Source organism: Gymnodraco acuticeps, unplaced genomic scaffold, assembly GCF_902827175.1.
Source record: "Gymnodraco acuticeps unplaced genomic scaffold, fGymAcu1.1, whole genome shotgun sequence".
Taxonomy (NCBI): Eukaryota; Metazoa; Chordata; class Actinopteri; order Perciformes; family Bathydraconidae; genus Gymnodraco; species Gymnodraco acuticeps.
The window spans coordinates 10,623,328-10,642,517 of NW_022990238.1; the positions used below are offsets into that span (position 1 = coordinate 10,623,328).

The 19,190-nt window shown below is 42.4% G+C and overlaps 1 protein-coding gene across 1 annotated transcript in view; it reads left to right on the top strand.

The window, feature by feature from the left end:
- Window positions 1-19,190, top strand: part of plekhh3 (pleckstrin homology, MyTH4 and FERM domain containing H3) — a 33,588-nt gene that overhangs the window by 11,553 nt on the left and 2,845 nt on the right. The window contains exons 3-12 of the mRNA XM_034220259.1: window positions 4,758-4,852; window positions 8,581-8,763; window positions 10,327-10,484; window positions 12,940-13,063; window positions 13,598-13,895; window positions 15,717-15,924; window positions 16,102-16,229; window positions 16,852-16,972; window positions 17,416-17,904; window positions 18,024-18,215. Coding sequence (XP_034076150.1) covers window positions 4,758-4,852; window positions 8,581-8,763; window positions 10,327-10,484; window positions 12,940-13,063; window positions 13,598-13,895; window positions 15,717-15,924; window positions 16,102-16,229; window positions 16,852-16,972; window positions 17,416-17,904; window positions 18,024-18,215 — 1,996 coding nt within the window. The remainder of the gene's footprint in view (window positions 1-4,757; window positions 4,853-8,580; window positions 8,764-10,326; window positions 10,485-12,939; window positions 13,064-13,597; window positions 13,896-15,716; window positions 15,925-16,101; window positions 16,230-16,851; window positions 16,973-17,415; window positions 17,905-18,023; window positions 18,216-19,190) is intronic.

Here is a 19,190-nt window from a genome sequence, read left to right on the forward strand (position 1 = left end):
AACTGGACTTCCTGTCACACACATGCACCGACCCCCTCATCCTCCTCCTTTCTCAAAACATGACTTTTTTTCCTCTCCCCTCTCCCTAGTCCAGAGTTTCTTGGCAGTGGTCTTGAGTAAACAGCGTATTTTTAGCTGGAAGGTCATATAGGCCCAGTCTTAATCACCACATTCCCATTTTCCCACCAGCCCAACTTCAGCCAGAGGCCCATGAAGCCAGGCCAAGTAATGTGGGGGAGGGGATAAAGACTTGAGAGAGAGGAATGGTCTCTAAAAAGAAAAACTGATTATCTATTGCTGCAGTATGATCCACTATATTTTAATGAAGGTCGTCTTAGATAGTGGTATTTGTCCTTGGTGCTCGTTCAGATGTCTCATAAACATGTAACTTGATATATGGCTGTAATTTGTGTATAGTTATATGGAATTGGACATCAAAAAAAGGCAGCTGGTTTGAGGTCATTTCTTTGAATGCCTTTTTGGACCCATCCAGACCTTTCATCCATCACATAAATCTCCAAGAATTTCTGTGACGCATCCGCACAAAGGTCGTTTTTTGTAAATGTGCATGTTCTCGTGGTCACAAGGACCCGCTTTGTATGCTGGAACATGTCTCCACTGTTTCCACTACGGTCACTCAAGCCCGACAGCAAGGACACTACTTTTCTAACTTTAATTAGCGTCTCGGCATTTTGATTAGACTCTGGAATGAAATCAATTACTCATCGCTCCAGCAGCCTCCATCAGACCGACTCTCACAAACTAATCAACTCATTGTTCTGCTTATACTCTTAAGTGTGTCACTGTCACCATGAGGGCTGCACCGCATATGCTATGACCTTATTTCCGTAAGAACTATTGGTGTCAGTCCATAAACTGTAGATTCGAGTCAAACTTTGCTGTGTTAACATATAGTAACATACCACCCGGTCTGCTTTGGGCATTGTAATGCTCCCTAACCAATATAGGCCAAACAATAATTGATTTATTGGAAAATAAATCTATGTATTAATCAACATTAAAAATGCTCGCTATTGCAGGTTGGACTGATGTAGCTATAATGGCAACTTTGAATACATTGGCATCAGAATGAATTGGAAACAACCACACTATTAACCTCTCCACCACGCTCTTTCAGAACTGAGAGGGTGTGTACAGAGTGTCAGTGATTGACAGCTCCCTGAGTCTCTTGTTCACTTTGTGGCACATGTTAGGATGGGACAACCTACACCTTTATCTTATAAAGCTCTTTCAAAGTATGTGGAATTTGGTGACATCATGTAAATCTCCACCCAACTGCATAGTTTTAAAAAATAAAGTTCAGGTCATTGATTAATGTGATGAGGTGTTGGTTGTTGACCTTCATCATTCATGACAATAAGAAGTAATTTGGTTTTGCAAGTTAGAAAAAAAAAAAAGGAACACTCGCAGCTGATTGTTCCGTCCTATTTATAAATGTTTTACACTTACACCTTTGCTATATTGCCCTTTTTTTCCAACAAGTTTACCACTTGTCTGTAGTTCGTCTCACATCTGAACTCTATATTATTACTGTGTGGATTGGGTATAAAGAGATTTGAAATTGAGAAAGGGCACACACAAACTAGTACTTGTAGTAGATAAATATTGAAGAAATGTTCATCGTCGGCCATGTATCCGAGTGACTTATTAGCTTCACACCATACAGTTTCTCACTTCTCACGAGGCAACAGGATATTTAAACTCAACAGGATGAACATATGTGCTTTAGATTTATTATAGAATCAGATCTATGGTTAGTACATATAGGAAATTACTTTTTACTTTTTCATGACTTTCACATTGCTCACTGTTTACGTGCTGACCTATGAGATCTGATCTGAAGATGTTTTCACTTTCATAAACAAATAATCTGGAAGGTGTTTTGTTCCCTATGCTGCATATTTTCCTTTGGAAGCAAATTAACTTTTCTGTTTTTCTAAAAGTATAAGCTGTATAATGCATTGATCTCAACAAGACTCAAAACACAGAGCAAAACAAATACCCTGATTTTTGACAGATACCAAGCTTAATCATTCAAAAGATGCTTTGCGTCTGCAGAAGAAAGAGAGGTGATGTCTGTGTGTAGCTGTCCACTGTATTCTCCGTGCTGTCTAATCCCCATGTCAAATTGTTTCCTGCACTCCACAGGAAGTTACCCACTAAAGGCCCCACCGTCACGGCTTTTGCTGGGGTTTCTGGGAATGTGGGGGTGGTAGCATTGTGGTATAGTATGGGTTGATGGAGGTGGGGAGGTTTAGGGCTGCTGGACAGCTGTGGAGATCCAAAGCACAATCCTCAAACTGACTCTGCTAGGGCAGTGTCTAAATTGAAGGTCAGGCTAGTTTGTGCAGCTAAAGGTCAAAACCTGGGATTTAATGGTTATTTACAAGGCTTAAAATAAGTAATGACGTTGCGCTAACAAGTATTTCAGTGTAAAAAAAAAGGATTTTAAGTCTGTTTTTAGCTGTGTCAAAGGCCAACGTTTCTTCGAAATCTTCACACATGACAGCCAAGGTTAATTTTAATCTCCAAGGATATTGCTCCAAGATTTATGACCATGTGTACCACATAATGTTTTAATAAACCATAACATTTAGAGTAGTGTCTTTAGGACTGCCTTTTCAAATCCTGCAGTAGGTTACACCAGTTGTTTTGAGGTTCATATTGGTGTATAGTAAATTCAGATTTCGAGTGTAAGGATTATTTTTTATCACTCAACATTTTGGAATGCATGCCCATCACAGACGGTTCTAATGTAAAGATCATAAACACCACAGCAGCCTATATTCTTCAGTCGAGCCGTAGCTTTTCTATATATATTATTCCTCTCTCATTTTTCATACATAAACTATCTCTGTCTGCGTGCATGTCTCTGTTATGTAGCAGGGGTTGTTAACAACCTCAAATAAGATACGTCGTTACATTTCTGTTTGAATTTTAATGCCTATAGATGCAGAGGCTGTCTGAGTTCCCTGAAGGCTGCTGTGGCAGACGTTATACAGACTGACTAAGAATAATGTGACCGGATTCTCTTGACTCTCTCCTTCTCACTTCTGCTCTCCAGTGATGTCCTGAACCACTTCACATTCACATGTAGGAAAACTGGCTCCGAGTATAGAGTTTCACTATGTCTGAATATTAGCTTAAATTAGAGACTGGTGCCAGTCTGTTAAGATCTATAACAGATAATACATTTAATAAATTGTATGTATTTAAGCATAATAATTAGGCACAGGTATTACAATCTGATTGCGGCTTAAAAAGTATTATGATTATGTGAAATGCGATAAATACCCTTTTATTACTTTTTGTCAACATCGCTTTTATCTAATAAGATTACGTTTTCAGTCTGTTCATCATAATTCATTCATTGTTTTGCAGCAAATCAGTATTGTCAAGCAGGTAAACTGTCTCAGTCTGTCATCAAAAAGCATGTAGTCATACATGATACATGCACCTGATACAGTTTAGAAATTACAACTAATCTTAATGCAAACATTTAGTGTTTAAAGTTATATTTGCAATACAATCCTAATATTAGGCAATATTTGAGGATAATGTCACAGAGGTCAACATGATAAAGCATGGTACAGACAGGAATAGGTCAGCGCACACTAAAGGAAAGGAAATGGCCTTTGGAGTCATGTAAGCTGAGTCAAAGCAGATAAGGCTATATTCAGACTCATTGATTTGCTGACTTCCGTGAGGAGCAACCTTCCGGAATTATCAGATCAATGAGGACGTAAATCAGCTGGCAAAGGAGAAGGTAACAGGAGGCCAGATTTCCCTCCATTCATTTCCTGAAAGCAATGACTCCAGCAGGGGGACAGGAAGAAAGGAGGGGTTTGACATGCCGTGCCTCACATGATAGTTAGGTCAAGGAAATAAAACAAATAAACAAGTAATTAATAGATAAATAAGCAGAAAATAAAACCTACAAACAATCCAATGGACTGAAATGGGCCTTGGCATGAGATAACAAGGTCTGAATTTTCCACAATATTGCCTGACCAGATGTTAAACCTTCCTTTTATGTTCAGGAAGCGGCACATCACTTTCTGAGGCGTCAACAGATTTACAGATGTGGTTTTTATTTTCTTATCTTTTTTAATGATGTTCAATTTTAACAAACTTCATCACCAAACCCCCCCCCTGAAAAAACTATATACAAAACAGAAAATCCCACCCTTAAATAACAACGAATGCTAGAAAATATTGAAATAAAATCAAAAGGAAAATAAATAATTGGATGTACAGATGTTTTTGATGGTTCTGGTTTGAACTATCTGAGGCTGTGACCTCTTGAACCTTCTGCCTTTGTCTGACCGGAGTGAGCTGGCTGACTGCGAGTCAGGCCGGCGTCGCTCTGTCACGTTTATTTTCAGTCGGCGCGGTGGCCAAAGTGTTAAAAGAGAGACGAGCTGTCCACAGTGGCGTGGTATTTGTCAGTGTGTGTTTGTGAGCTTGCGTGCTGCTAGGGAGGGAAACTCGGAGAACGCTGGAGGACAGATATTCATGGCACTTCTTCCAGTCCCCTATGTGTGTGACCCCCACCTAAGAGTATCATAGAAGCTTGTAGTTGGCACAGTGTCATATGGGGGAGGGGGGTGAGGGTTCACAGCCAACTGTGTTTCGGCAGGCTAATTAGCTATCCAATGGGAGGGAGTAGTCAGGGGAAGACTTTGAGTTGAGAGAGAACCAAAGTTATTTACATTCTCCTCTGCTCCTCTACCCAGGCACACTGTCTCAGAAGGGACTGAAGAGATGAAGAGCCTGATCATCGAGAAGAATAAGATGGGCCTGGAGGAAGATCCCGAGCTGCTGGTCAAAGGTAAGTCACATGAAAACAGCCTTACTGAACTTCCTTAAACTGAATGCAAATACCTGCTATGTTCTCTGTTTGATTGGCAATTACTTTTTGAAGCAAACATGGTAAACATTCACTATAAAGTATTGTACTTTAATGTCCAAACACACTTTTGCTTCTGTGACGAAGAATTTCCCAAATTGGGATCAATAAAGTATCTATCTACCTTTCTATCTAAATTGAATATTTTGGATATGCAAAACATCCCATTGGAAATTGAGATTGGCATTTATTTTCTATTTTCACTTCAGTTATTAAATTGGGTAGGATCATGCTGTTCTCAGTAAGTTGAGTATATATTTCAGTACCCTAATTATCTCCTGATAAGTAATGTCACAGCCACTTGTGGCACAGCTGCTCCTACTCTCCCCCCCGCCTGCTCTGTTATCACGCAAGGATCGCTCCTGGCAACAGGAGCACCGGCTTGGGTGTCTGATGTTTTTGAGGAATGATCTCATAGGATATTTGTGTGCTTTTATTTATTTTTATTTATTTTCTTGCCCTGCTACACTCAGAGAGTAAATGCCAGCACTTGGATAAATGACGTCCTGTTTTAGAATGTCGGCAGTCAGATGGCCTAATTCTGACAACGGTTACTATGCACCCTTGGCTAGTGCCCCTCCCTCACTGCTCTCCCCTCTATGTCTGGTCGTACTATTTGAGGAGAAAAGTTTTCTTTCAAAACACAGAACGTCTACTTTCCTAGGGCACTGTCTCTTTGATTTGAGTTTTGACCTTGCCCTCATCCTCTATCCGATCACACTCTTACAGTCACCACAACACCTCAGGGCGAGAGATAATCCTTCTCATTTATCAGTGTGTGCTGCAGAAGGATATGTTTTCAACAGTTTCTCCATTAAGGCCATGTTCAGTGTGTTTACTTTTTTTCAGCAGGACGTCCTTAGGCTACATGGGGTTGATATTGCACCGTATGTAAAATGGGACACAAACATTGCCGATGCAGATTTGTGATGGGAGGGCGCATTGTAATGGCTATTGAGTGGTGACAGAGAGACGGTGGTTTATTGATATACCCTTGTTGACCCGGTTAAAATAAACTGCTCCTAAAATGATGCAGAACTTGTCATGGTCAGTCTGATCCAATTTAGTTATGAGTTTTTTGGTCATCAAAGTAAAGTTTATGTCTGATTTTGTGATTTAAATATTTAAAATGCAATGTCTTATTTTTAAAGTGAAACAGCCATACAATACTTATTTCTGTCTGTATGATTTTAGACATTGTTTGCATATTTGCCCGCAGATTTGTGAATGAAAGAAATGAAAATAATTTCACTTTGAAGTGAGGTGTTTTTTTATTTATTTGTATGGTTAATTTTATAATGTCATTTAAACAATCATGGAAAAAACGTTCAGTACTAAAGATAGGAGGTTTGCAGTAGAGCAATGGAAATGCACAGAGAGAGATTGTTTGAACAATCTGGGTCTGAAGGGGGCAGGGCATTTGGGGTCAGGGGTCACAAATGAAACAAATTAAGGGCGAGCCGTGGCCCCCAGGGGAAACATTAGCAGGCCACAGAGATTGGATCCAGATGGGAGACCAGGGGAGGGGTGTACAGGGGACTTTGCTCCTCTGTATCCCTCTTTCTGTCTCCCTCCTGTTTTTCTGGTTCTTATCGCCCTGTTTAAAGTTTCCAAAAGAGCAGCATCTGTGGGACGTCCCGTGTCTGGACTGAGGCATCAAAGTAGCAGGCATGCCCTTCTCTCCATGTCTCTCCCCTCGTCAGCTTGTCTGTCTCCCCGCTGCACATCCAGTCTGTCAGCAGGCTTTTTATTTATCCGTTTCACATTGGATTTAGATGCTGTGCCTCTCTGATGTGGTGTTAAGTACCTCCAGGGTTTCTGCTTTAGGCTATATTGGGTGGGTTTATGGTGGGTTCAGACCTTCTACTTATATCATATAGAAGCATTCTTAAACGGGAAACATAGCCTGACAGGCTGAGCCTTTGCCCCCCTCCTCCCTTTTTATTTTTATTTTTGAGTAGCAGTAAAAAATACCAGCCTGCCTGGGAAAACCACTTTGAGGCAAGGATAAAGAACGGGGATAGAAGAGAAACGGTGAAGATGAAAGTAAATAGTAATTGAGAGTAGAGGGAAGAAAGGAACAGGCAGAGTGAGCGCTGTCTGACAGGTGGCACGCAGCTTGCTAACCACAGAGGAAGCTGTGATGCTGGCGTGGCGTCATTGCAGTTTTCACAGGGAAGGAAGCTAAAGGTACATTGCCTAATTGTTCCTTTAAAACCTCTCTTAAATATGCATGCACAAGCCATATGAACACATGTGCACAGCCAGCCCACAAGTGGCAAACTGCCAGCATAAGCAGTGTTCGGCCCCCGCATAGAGACCCACCCTGCCTATGATCGGTCTAGGTGGCCTGCCTCCTCCCTTTGCCAGGCTCTCCATCAGCCCTCTGGATGAACTTTGACCCCCTACCAGGACTCTACAATCCTACCTCTGTCAATTCTCCACGGGCGGCATCTGGACAGAGCTCTGCCAAACTAGTTTATTTAGTTACTCGGAGATAAAATATTTATTAGGAACAATTTGTACCCACCGATGAGGGGGCAGAAAGAGTTCACTGCTGTAGAACAGTGGATCCCGTCTTTCCAACCCTTCAGCACTTTGGGAACACAACAGTCTAGCAAAGTAGAGCCAGGCCTGGCAAGACCATTGGGCATGCATATGAGATGAAGTTATGTCTGCTGTACTCTCTCTGTCACTCTGTTCCAGTACATCTTAATCTCACTCTTTCTCTTTACCCCAACAAGGCAGTCTCATACAGACTGCTTCAAACTTTATGGACAATTACATGCCTTGGGGATTATTCTTAGTGAAGACATGGTGCGGCTGTGCTGGTTTAGTAGCTATATGAGTAGCCCACCTACCGCCCAGACCTTTCGGAGAAAGGCCTGTCCTGGTGTTCACATCATTTCTCTGACTATGATGAAGTAGAGGAAATCAAATTTATATTTGCTGAATTGTGTTAACTGAAATAAGGATATATTGTATATTATATGAATCTTTTTGGGAAAAGTATTTATTGTGTCATTAAATCCATAACTGGGTTAGGGATACTTGTCATGAGTATTAAAACATGTTCAACTATATCCAGCCCAAATGATCTAGGCTGCTGATGTAGAGCTGCAATAAAGTTGATTAATCCACCAATTATTTACTTGATTTTACAGTTATGTCCATCACAAATTCCAATGTGTAAATGTACAAAACCCACATGTATTTAGTTTACTATAAAAGAATAGAAGAAACGGCAGCCGACTCTGATATTAGAGAATTTTGAACTATAAAATATCTGACTTGTTTATTTCTTTAAAGATTTTTGTTGGCAAGTGCCTTTTATTTTAGAGAAAGAGTTGAAACTGGTGCAGATGACATGCTGAAAATGATCCTGAGCAGTGATTGAATCCGGATCTTCAGCTTGGGGGACAACGCCAAAGTACATGGCCCAACAGCTTTGACAATTGAGCCACAACATTTTTGTTCTAAAAATAAAAACAACTTAAACCATTGATCTATTTTCAAAAAAGTAACATTTTCTGTTATTTGGCTGATGGATTAATTAATTAATCATTGCTGTTCTGCTAGCATGTAAGCCACTGTGTCCCTTCATTTTGAAGTTGACTCTCAAATGATACAGGTTTGTTTCTTTTTTCAAGGGTGGCTGTCACGGGAGGTGCGAGGCAACTGGATCAAGCAGCGCCGGTACTGGTTTGTGCTGAGCCAGGACTCCCTGGACTACTACAGCGGACAAGAGAAAGGAGCCCGCAGACTGGGCACGCTGGTCCTCACCAACCTCTGCTCCGTCATCTGGCCAGACAAGAAGACATACAAGGAAACAGGTGAGGGGCACATGGATGACTGATGCACAGCTGACTCCCATGTATTCTAGAGTAGAGGCTAATAAGACCTTTGGTAATTCCCCTCCTCGTTGTAGTGACCAACACATATTTGGTAAAAAAAAAATTGTCAGGGTTTAAAGTGATGTCTTGCGGTCCCCTTTCCCATAAGTGCTGTTATTCTGAGTACGTTTGGGAAGCCCCAGCTGTGGCATAAGGTTTGTCTACAAAACTCACTTCTGAGTAATCAACGGGGAACTCTCCCTTCCTTTTCTAGGATGAAAGCAACAAAGAGGAGACAGAGGGATGACTTGTCCTTTTTCTAGTCTCTGTATGTCGCCTTCTTCCAAGTTAGTGCGGATTATGTCCTGCTTACTTTCCCAAACCACCTAAGATTTTTAACCCATTGTATAAACCTAAGCTCAAACATAGTTCTTACTAACTCAATATGCCAGGGGACTTTTCCAGACAGAAGTACTCTTTCAATAGTGGCTTTGTCACAAGCTCTATTTAGTGTTTTCACTACTGAATGACTTTATGTTCCCTCTAAGCCACTGAGAAAGCATGACATATTTACTGTACTTCCTCTGTGTATTTTCTGGTTGTCACAATGAAATATTAGTTCCCTTTTAAAGGTTCCATCTTTGGCTTCCCTGATACTGAACAGCAGAGGTATTGTAAGGGCAACAAACAATTTCAATACCACCATGTAATCATTTTGGTGGTTAAACTTTTTATTTTTGGGTTTGTGCTTAACCAAGAACCTAGACAAAGAAGGACGTGTTGCCAAGTCACGTAGCAGGAAAGGCTGATAACAGCCGTGGGGCTGCAGATCAGGCCAGACTGACTGGGGTATGTCTAATACTTCCTCTCTTTAAGGAGGAAACTCACCCTCTCCTCTCATCTGTAGAATAAATGATGTTGTTTGGTCTTGGCGTTGACTGATGTTTCTCTCAGGCTGACCTTTGATCCTCAGTAAAACCGAGAGAGGAAGTCATGGAAAGTGAATCACGGCAGATACGTGAGGTGTCCCATGCAGAGAACATTTAACTTTCCTTTACTTGAATTACACATTCAATGAGGTGTAGTTTGAATTTCCAGTGCCAGGTCAGGGCGATATGGCCAAAATGTTCTACCTAATTTCACATCTCTATATATTTCGCTATATAGAATAGTAAAAAAAAACAAATTCCATATGAAATAACTACATGGTAAAGCCTATTATTGTTAGGTCTTGTGTTAGGTAAATACTTAATAAATCAAAAGTTTAAGTGAACAAATATAAACAAATATTTCAATTTAAGCAGTTTGTTTAACTATTGAACTGTTTGTTAATGTTAAGTGTGATCAAATGATATTCCCCTAAGATATTACACATCAGCTTTTCAAAGAAATGTGATTTAGTATGAGTTTTACCAATTTCTATGACAAAAATGTTTATCACGATATTTCAATATATGATTTCATCAAGATACAATTCTATTGGAAGCTGATCAATTATTATATTGCGTTATCACCCGGCCACAGTACCATTATTTAAAATGCTTTTTTGTGTGTTTCTTCCAGGCCACTGGAGCATCACAGTATATGGGCGGAAGCACTGCTACAGGCTGTACACCAAGCACTTCAACGAGGCCGTGCACTGGGCGTGTGCCATCCAGAAAATCATTGATACCAAAGCACCTGTGGAAACACCAACACAGCTCCTGATTCGAGACATCGAGGTAGGACACACACACACACACACACACACACACACACACACACACACACACACACACACCTCTCTTCCCCCCTCTCCCCTGTTACCATGGATTCCACATGGCCTCATTGCGCCAAAAGTCCAAAGTTTCCTCTGCTTGCTTCAACATTTTGACTGATCTCATCCTATTCCTGCACACATGGACAATACATACTATAAATACCTGAGGCAGAGGGGTTGTGTTAAGATAAATACATTTTCAGTTACTGAATGCCAGTAGACCAGTGGGATTTTTAAGGATGCATTTGCTTCACTTTTTCATGTGGAATGAGGGTGCATTAACATATTTTCAGACTGCTAAAATACACAGCATGCTGGAATCTCATTGACAGATGACTGTTCTTGCATCAGTCTGCCCCTGAGTTAAAGAGAGGGGCAGTTTGAGCAAAAGAGGTGGAGGGGGGCTCAGCATGAAGCAGCAGGGCCAGATAAGCAGTCCTTTGCCTGGCCTCCTGTCTCCGTAATCTCCCAACGAGAGTCTCTAATCTCAAAGAGAGTGGTTAATCTGCTTGCCTCCGTCTGCCCCTGTCTGCTTCGTCCGGCGGGGCCAAGCTTACATTTTGGAGAAGTAGAGGGGGCCTGCTTTTAAAGAGCTCCTTCATTGTTTCACATGTCCCTCCCTGAAGTCTCTTCTTCATTCTTCTCTCTCACATTTTCCCTGTCCCAGTCTGCTGCTTTCTCTTTTTCTCACTTTTACAAGTAGGCCCACTTTCTCATAGAGGTGAGGTATTTTCCACGTGCGATTGTGTGATGAGGACTGCAAAATCAAAGAACGAATGAACAAAAAAGGCTTTGTGTGAACAGGATAGTAGCTTATCTTTAAAGCATATATTTATGTTCCTGCCACAGACACAAGGGGAAGCAGGGTGGCCTTGGACCTACAGCCAGAGGCCATAGAGAAAAAAGGAGAGAAGACTAGATTAGATGGCTGACCTGCTCTAAAAATGTTCAACACATACCATTTAAAGGACAGATATAGTGTTAAGGTATGACCTTGACTGTAAATATCCATCACAGTTAACACATATACATCCTAGCACAACTCTGACCAAGTATAATTTAGTTGTGTCACCACATAGTTTTCCTGTGCACTGAAGGATTATTAGTAACAGTTTTGGTTTGACCTCCGAATAGTCGTTTAGATAATCTATTTTAACTCCTGGTGTTTTTACAACCTGTTTTATAATCTGACTGCTTGTGTGTCTTGCTAACACGGACCTCATTGTAATTAGAGCAATGTTGCTGTATCACCAGATTTTAGCAATTACTTTGCTAAGCACAGTGTTACCATAACTGCAAAAAATGATGGACAAATCTGAGAAACGGTACCCACTTGTAATACACAAGAATTATAATTTGAAGGAAATTTGCTTATTTGCGCTGTATGCTGAGAGAAGAAAGTTCATTTTTCATTATAAAACTATCGCCAGCAGCAGAAAGATAAACAGATAGTCTGGCTCTGCCCATATTCAAAACTGCCACAGCAGCCCCTCGAAAGCTCACTTATTAACATGTTGTTTTGGTCCATTCTTTACAAAATAATGGAAACTTCAACTCAAATGTAAGGTTATGTGTCAAACTATTTATTGAAAAGCTGGCCAAGCGACAGTCAGAGACTCCAGGTATTCACTTCCCCATTACCAGTCTTAGTGCTAGTGTTATGCTAAGTAAGGCTACAGCTTCATATCTACTTTGCAGACTTGAGACTGCTTTCAATCCCTTCATAGCTTTTGGCAATAAAGACAATATATGCATTTTCTAAAATGTCCAACTGCTGCATATGTCAGGGAAACAACAACGGTGCATGTACAGTGTATGAATTTCATCTGGGATGCTCTGACCTTATGTATGTGATCCACACAGCAGCATCTTATTCCAGCATTTGCACTAGTGGGCACCAAACACCGTTGAAGAATGCGTCAACTTTGCCCCACTAAGGAGGGGGGAAAGCGGGCTTGTCTTGTAGCCAGAGAGAAACAGTGGCTGGTTTGAGGGGGTTGCAGAGGCAGGAGAGAGCAGTGGCAAAGTTACTAATGAGCAACAGGTGCTAGAGGGCAGTAGCATGGGAGCCATCTGTGCTGCTGGAAGGCATCTATCCACATAGGCAGGGGAAGAGACAAACACACGCACACTAAACCCATTGACACCAGTCGATAAAATATAACCTTTCAGTCATGCTAGTGTGGTTTGCTGGGTCATCACTTGACCTTCTTGCTGCTTTGAAAGTTGCCAGAGCTGAATTGTGACCCTGGTCAAATCGACCCTGGTCACCTCTCACAGACAAACACACATACTCAATCACCCATTCACTGACATGCTTCCAGGTCGGCTGCAGGCATATTAAAGGCAGATTAACGTATGTTATTTTCTGTGTGTGGACATTATTGTGACATTTGTTTTTCACTTGTTTGCACTAGGAGAATAAGTTCCACCCAGAGGTAGTGGAGCACATCTACCAGCACAACCCCATCCTGAAGTACACTCAGGGCCCCCTGTACGCTCCTCTGCTGCCCTTTCCTTACGGCAGCCTGGAGCATACATGTAAGTAGTTGACATGTTCACGTCATACATTATCATAGCAACAGTGTCTGAAGTTGCGGGTAAAAATGATAAGAATGATAAACATCATTTGCACATAATACAAAGTGCTGATATAATTTGAAGTTGGATCTAGTAGGTTCAGATCTACACTTCCATGAGTGTTTATCGAGCTGTTATCTTTACTATAACAGTTATTTTATGCTTTCCAACTGAAACTGACCACTCAAGCCTGTATGTGCATTCTATTTTCTGAACACACTGCTCAAGGACTTTATTGCTAATTGGAAGAAAGTGTTATCTCTGCTCTGGTAGAATTGCTGAGAGGCAGCATTTAACACAATGCAACTCAGGGCTTTTTCTTGTCTAAAATAAGTGCAAACCAAGGCTCAACCCAGAACAAAAAGACACTGTATGCAACTATTTGAAGTCTAAATGACAAAATCATCCTCATTCAGATATCTTGAAGAAGTAAAATAATTGAGAAAAATGTATCAAAGCAATACACGATTCTTCTGCTCCTCTTCCTCTCTCCAGACCACAGCGGGAAAGGCTACGGCTCGGTACGGGAAGAGGCTGTGAAACTCTTTAACTGCCTGCAGCAGCTAGAGTCGGCACGGGAGCCGGTTCCCATCATCCAGGGTGTACTGCAGACCTGCCTGGACCTACGACCTCTCCGAGACGAGGTCTACTGCCAGCTAGTGAAGCAGACCAGCTACACCCCTGCCCCATACACTGCAGCACACCTGCGCTACTGGCAGCTTCTCACCTGCATGAGCTGCACCTTCCTGCCTGGGCCCAACGTGCTCAAGTACCTGCGATTCCACCTCAAGAGGTGAGCAACACAAAAGTATAGTGAGGGTGTATGTGTGTATAAATATATATATATATATTTGAATTCAGGTACAATTATTCTGACTGAATAGAGTTGCTCACATCATTTCCTTGTAGTTACAGATGGAAAATGTTCTTGTTTTTGCTGGCTTTCATTTGTAGGAAACAACTACAGTAATCCTTCTGTTGACATATAATGTAATGTAATTTAAACAACATGTAAATAAGCAGGGTTTTCTTATACTCGTGAATAGAATTTGACCTTAGACGTGATCTAAGTCAAATGTGAACGGAAGTTGTGCAACAAGATGCAGTCACATAAGAATAACACATAATACCAGGAGTCAGTTGCCGATTTATAAGGAAGAACAGGTTGAATGCTGGGAGATAAAGGTTAACTGGTAGTGTGCAGTAGTAGGGAAAACATGAGGTCTAGACGGTGGACAAAAAGTAGGCGCCAGCACTGCAAACCACCAGTTTAGATATAGTAGCGTGATATGCCTTCACATTGTTAGTATGTTCCTCCAGACAGATTCAGTGTTTAAAGGCTGGATTTACAGATCTGAATTAGCCCTCTGTCAAGCATGTTAATCTAAGTTATTAGCAGTGCTAATCTTCTGCTTCAGATTTTCTGTCTGACGACATACCATCAAACCGCTACAGTTTTCTATCTATATGTACGGGAGTCAGCCTGTAGCTAATGGATCAGTTGCATGCAATGGCAGTTCATAATAAAGCTGCTTGTGTGTTTTGATTCGTATTGCCATCGCTCTCACGCACTCTCTCACACACTGTGGATTTGTGCTGAGGCTGCAGCTGGGCAAAGCTCAAGCTGGAGCTGGGAAGTGGGCCCAGAAACCCTCCACCACTCTCCTAGTGCCCTGAGAAACCCCCAGGGAATGTCTGCTGTCAGAGAGAAGAGGCCAGAAGAAAGAAAGCAGAGGAGGAAGGGGGTTGGGGGGGTGGGAGAAAGGAGGAAAAAGCAGAGAGGGGTGAAGACAGGAGAGGAAGGATCACACAGACTCAGTGGAACATTCCTAATTATGTTTCAGCAGGACAAATCCCACCCTGTGGCCATATATTTATGAGAGAGAAAGACATTTGAGGGAATGATAGGGCCTCTCTGTCTGGCAGAATATTTGAGGCCTTCTTGCGCCCCTCTCTCTGTCCTCCGTTTTGTGTGTTTTGGGACGACCGTCGCAGTTTAATTGTTTCCTTCCTAGTTTCCTTTTGTTTACACGGGCTCATAACTCCATCAGGTAGTATTTAACACCTTTCACACTCAGTGTGTTAGACGTCAGGCTCCAGTTAGAGTGTGTTGTCTGCTGGGTTTGTGTCCCCTCTTTTAAAACAACAGCACACACACTTACCTACTGCTCCTGGACACTCCGCTGGGAGGAAGTGGCAGGTCACTCGGAGCGGAAACACCTTTTCCTGTTTCGTGCGTTACCCAAAGTCAAACATGTTTTCTTTGCCATTTTCCTTTTCTTTGAAGGATTGAGGGATGTTGAGTCTTTAAGTCCCTAAGAGCTAAAGTGAGAACATTTGTCATTCCTCGCCTCATTGACTTTCGAGCATTGCCAGCCCAAGGAAAATAAAGAACTTGTTGGAATTTGAATCGAAAGGATGACGTAAAGTCCATCATCACAGCATAATGCTTTACAGACTTTGAATCACTGTTTACATCACGTGCAATAACAAGTTTTCCCTTTTTTAGGTATTGTACATTTAAATGTTGCTGGCAAATATCTATACATTTGAAATGGGTTTCCACACACATTGCACATATCCCCCCCATCTCACGGTCACTCTTTTTTCGCAGGATCCAGAGCCAGAACCCTGAGTCTGAGATGGATAACTATGCGTCATTCATCAGCGAGGCTCTGGAGAAGACCAAGTGTCGGGGGTCTGTGCCATCCTGGGAGGAGATCCAGGTGCTGATGAGCCGACAGGAGATGCTGTGCACTGTGCACTATCCTGGCCCTCTATCCTGCCAGCTCTACATCAGCTCACACACTACCGCTAATGAGGTTAGCGCTTTCATCTGTATTCTACTTTATAGCACCACTTCACAGCCTAATATTGAGTCTTGTGACATAACTAAATCATTAAAAACATAAATTGCATTTGCGTCTCCTGTTTATACTCTTAAAATGTGAAACCCTTTGTGTGTCCATCTTTTCTTTCAACCCACTCCCGTTGATCAGGTTGTTCGAAGGATGCAGGAGAAGCTCGGCCTGCAGGACACCAAAAACACGTTTGCACTGTACGAGCAGAATGCACTGTGGGAGCAGCCAGTTCCAGGCGGCGCTCTGATCGCAGACATCCTGACCAGGTTTGAAGAATAAATCTACGTCTTCACACTGTTAAATAGAACCGACAAACCCAGAGAGGAAGTCAGACACAATTAAAAAAACAAGCAGACAGACATGCTATCAAAACACCTTGTCTAAGTCTGGCAGGAATCTGAGCTATGTGTCACTTGTTAGATGAACGCAAACAGAGCTGTGGATTGTATATTTATCTTCGCTAGCCCATGCTGAATGTTATCCAGTATCCTTGATAACTGGTGACCTTGTCTGGTCTTGTTGGTCAAACATGACACCCTGCTGGGAAACTGGACTGATGTCACTAATTATGTCAGCAAAGCCAGCCAGTCGCTGCTTAGTTGAGGTGAAGCTGATGTCATTTGGTTGTACAAGGCAAGGCAAAGTCTTGACCTAAATGATAAGGATTCCAACTGGAATTACGGAACCTGCTTTTTTAACATGTGTGGACATCTGTGTCCTCACAGTGCTGAGGGTAAACATGGAACTCGTGAAACCGCCAACGTACTTAACAACAATATTACATTACAATTTCTTGTAACATATTAACATGGTTTTACATTTTTAGTAATACCATTTGTAAAGTGTATGTGTTCCCTTTCTAACTCTCTCTGTCCCCCTTCTCTGCAGCCTGTCAACCAAAGAGTCAGAGTCTAAAGCCCAATGGAAACTGTGTTTCAAGCTCTACTGCCTGTTGGATGCTGACAGCATATCAGTGGACAGCATTGAGTATCTCTTCCTCTTTGAGCAGGTAATGGAGCAGAACACAACTCCACCAAGGGCATAGTCCTCCTTTGAGAGTGTCTTTGCTATGATTGGCCTTTTCCGTCCTGATAGTGAGATTTAATTTACATTCCTGCTGCGAGTCATTCCTCTTTTTTCATTGGACTGTTATGTTTTTACTTTACAATCATTAATGTATTATGGGCTGTGATTGTGATAAAGCACAGTGCATAAAAAGCATGACTAAGAGCACTGGCTATGATGCAAAGGGGGCCAAATACAGCTAGCACTGGCTTCATTAGAACATTTTTCCTGAGGACTCTCATAAAAGAGTTATGGGAGAAAATAAAACAGGGTGGGGTAGAAAGGGATTGATGGCAGGAGTGAGGCTATTTACTGACAAATTGTGCCTTCTTTTCCTCCTCTTTCTTCTCGCCCTGTTTGTCCTCGCTTTGGCCTTTTGCGCTGCAGTGCCATGAGATGGTGGTGCGCGGCCAGCTGCCGGCCTGTGAAGAGGACCTTCAGGTCTTGGCTTCATTGAGGCTTCAGTGTCTGATGGGGGACTTCAGTACACATGCCCCCTGCCCACCTCTGGACGAGCTGTTCCCAGGTCATGTACTAGAAGATCAGGTCCTCATGTCCCTTTCTGCACACCCGGCCCTGCCTCCTTGTCAGGTGGCGGATCAGGGCTGCCCCACGACGCAGCGCTTCCACACGGGCCTCCTGGCAGGGACGCTGTGGAGCCACACGGCTACAGCAGCGCACAAGCAGAAGGTGGAGCAGGACATGCGTCTGCGAAGCCGGCTGAAGGAGGAGGCAGCGGCCGTCATGGCGTCCATCTTGGAGCGTTGGAAAGGCCTGGCTGGCTACAGCCGCAGGGACAGTATCGCTGCCTACCTCACTATTGCACGCCAGTGGTCGGGCTTTGGATGCACTCTTTATGAAGTGGATTTTTATATTGTGAGTACTGTTGGGTCTCTTGAGCTCTCGCAATGTTTGACAGTCACTTGGCCTCTTGAGGTATATTTAAGGATAACTGTGAACTGTTCAAACATCTGCTTATCTCTTCCTCCCTCCAGAGTTCGACAGGGAGTTTTTCCCAGAAGTTGTGGCTGGGTGTAGCTGCTACATCCGTGTCTCTGTATCGACAGGGAGAGGCCGAGGCCCTGGAGTCCTTCCCCTACGGCCAGATCTGTTCCTACGGGGTATCTGACAAAAACACCTTCAAAATCACAGCTGGGGATCGGGATCTGATGTTTGAAACCACCAAGGTATAGTGACTCGTGCCAAAGTGGCAACATTCATGTGTGAAAAGTGACCCAATGCAGAAGTGCCTTAAACCTGCTTTTTCTCTAATGACTAGCCAGAGGCGACTCCACTGTTTGCAAAAGAAAGTCTGATTGTATAGAATTCTATGAGAAATGACCTGACTTCATTTGATTTATTAACTCCGTAATCATTTTCCTAATGAGTTCATAGTCTTATTTGCATGTTTTCGTCTTTTTCAACAAATCATTTGTGATTGATGGATCATTACCAATGTGTTTCTGGTTTAGTTGCTCTCCATGTTTGTATTTTTGAATTTAGAACTGAAATATTGAAACGTCCAAAATGCCAAACTTGAGGCTTCAAAATCATAGTCCATAAACCAATGGGTGACGTCAAGTTGAATGCATTGATTTCTTATACAGTCTATCCTCAAGCACCGGGTTGATGTCAGTAAAATGTATTATTATTCGAGCTGTGTTTCCACCAAGCTTAGAAACAATATTATCTCCACGGCAGGATTTCGTTTTTGGACGGCCAATTGGCCTTATCACCGGGCAGTGTTCTGGAGAGCAAGAGAAAGAAGCACGCTGTCTGCTCATGAAACTCCCCTCCCTCCAGCTCTATGACCCACTTTAAAAACACTCATTAATTTGGTCTAAATAGAGAGCACACAACTTGCCCCTGGTCTCCAGCCGATGCTTACCACCAAAAGTCCAACTTCCTGGTTTTAAAGGGCAACTAGGGGGGGGGGGGGGGGGGGGAGGGAGGGAGGGAAAGTTTTATTACAGTGGTCAGATTAAAATATTAGCCAACCTTTCTCAGAAACATGGATGTTCTTCCAAGCAGACTTTTTTTCACTAGAGAACAAATCTTGCCTTTCACACGGCAGATTTCCCCTCATCTTCCCACTCGGAACAAAAAATCCCTCTGTGATCTCTCATGGGCACAAAAGTGGCTTTTATTTATGCGATGCACAG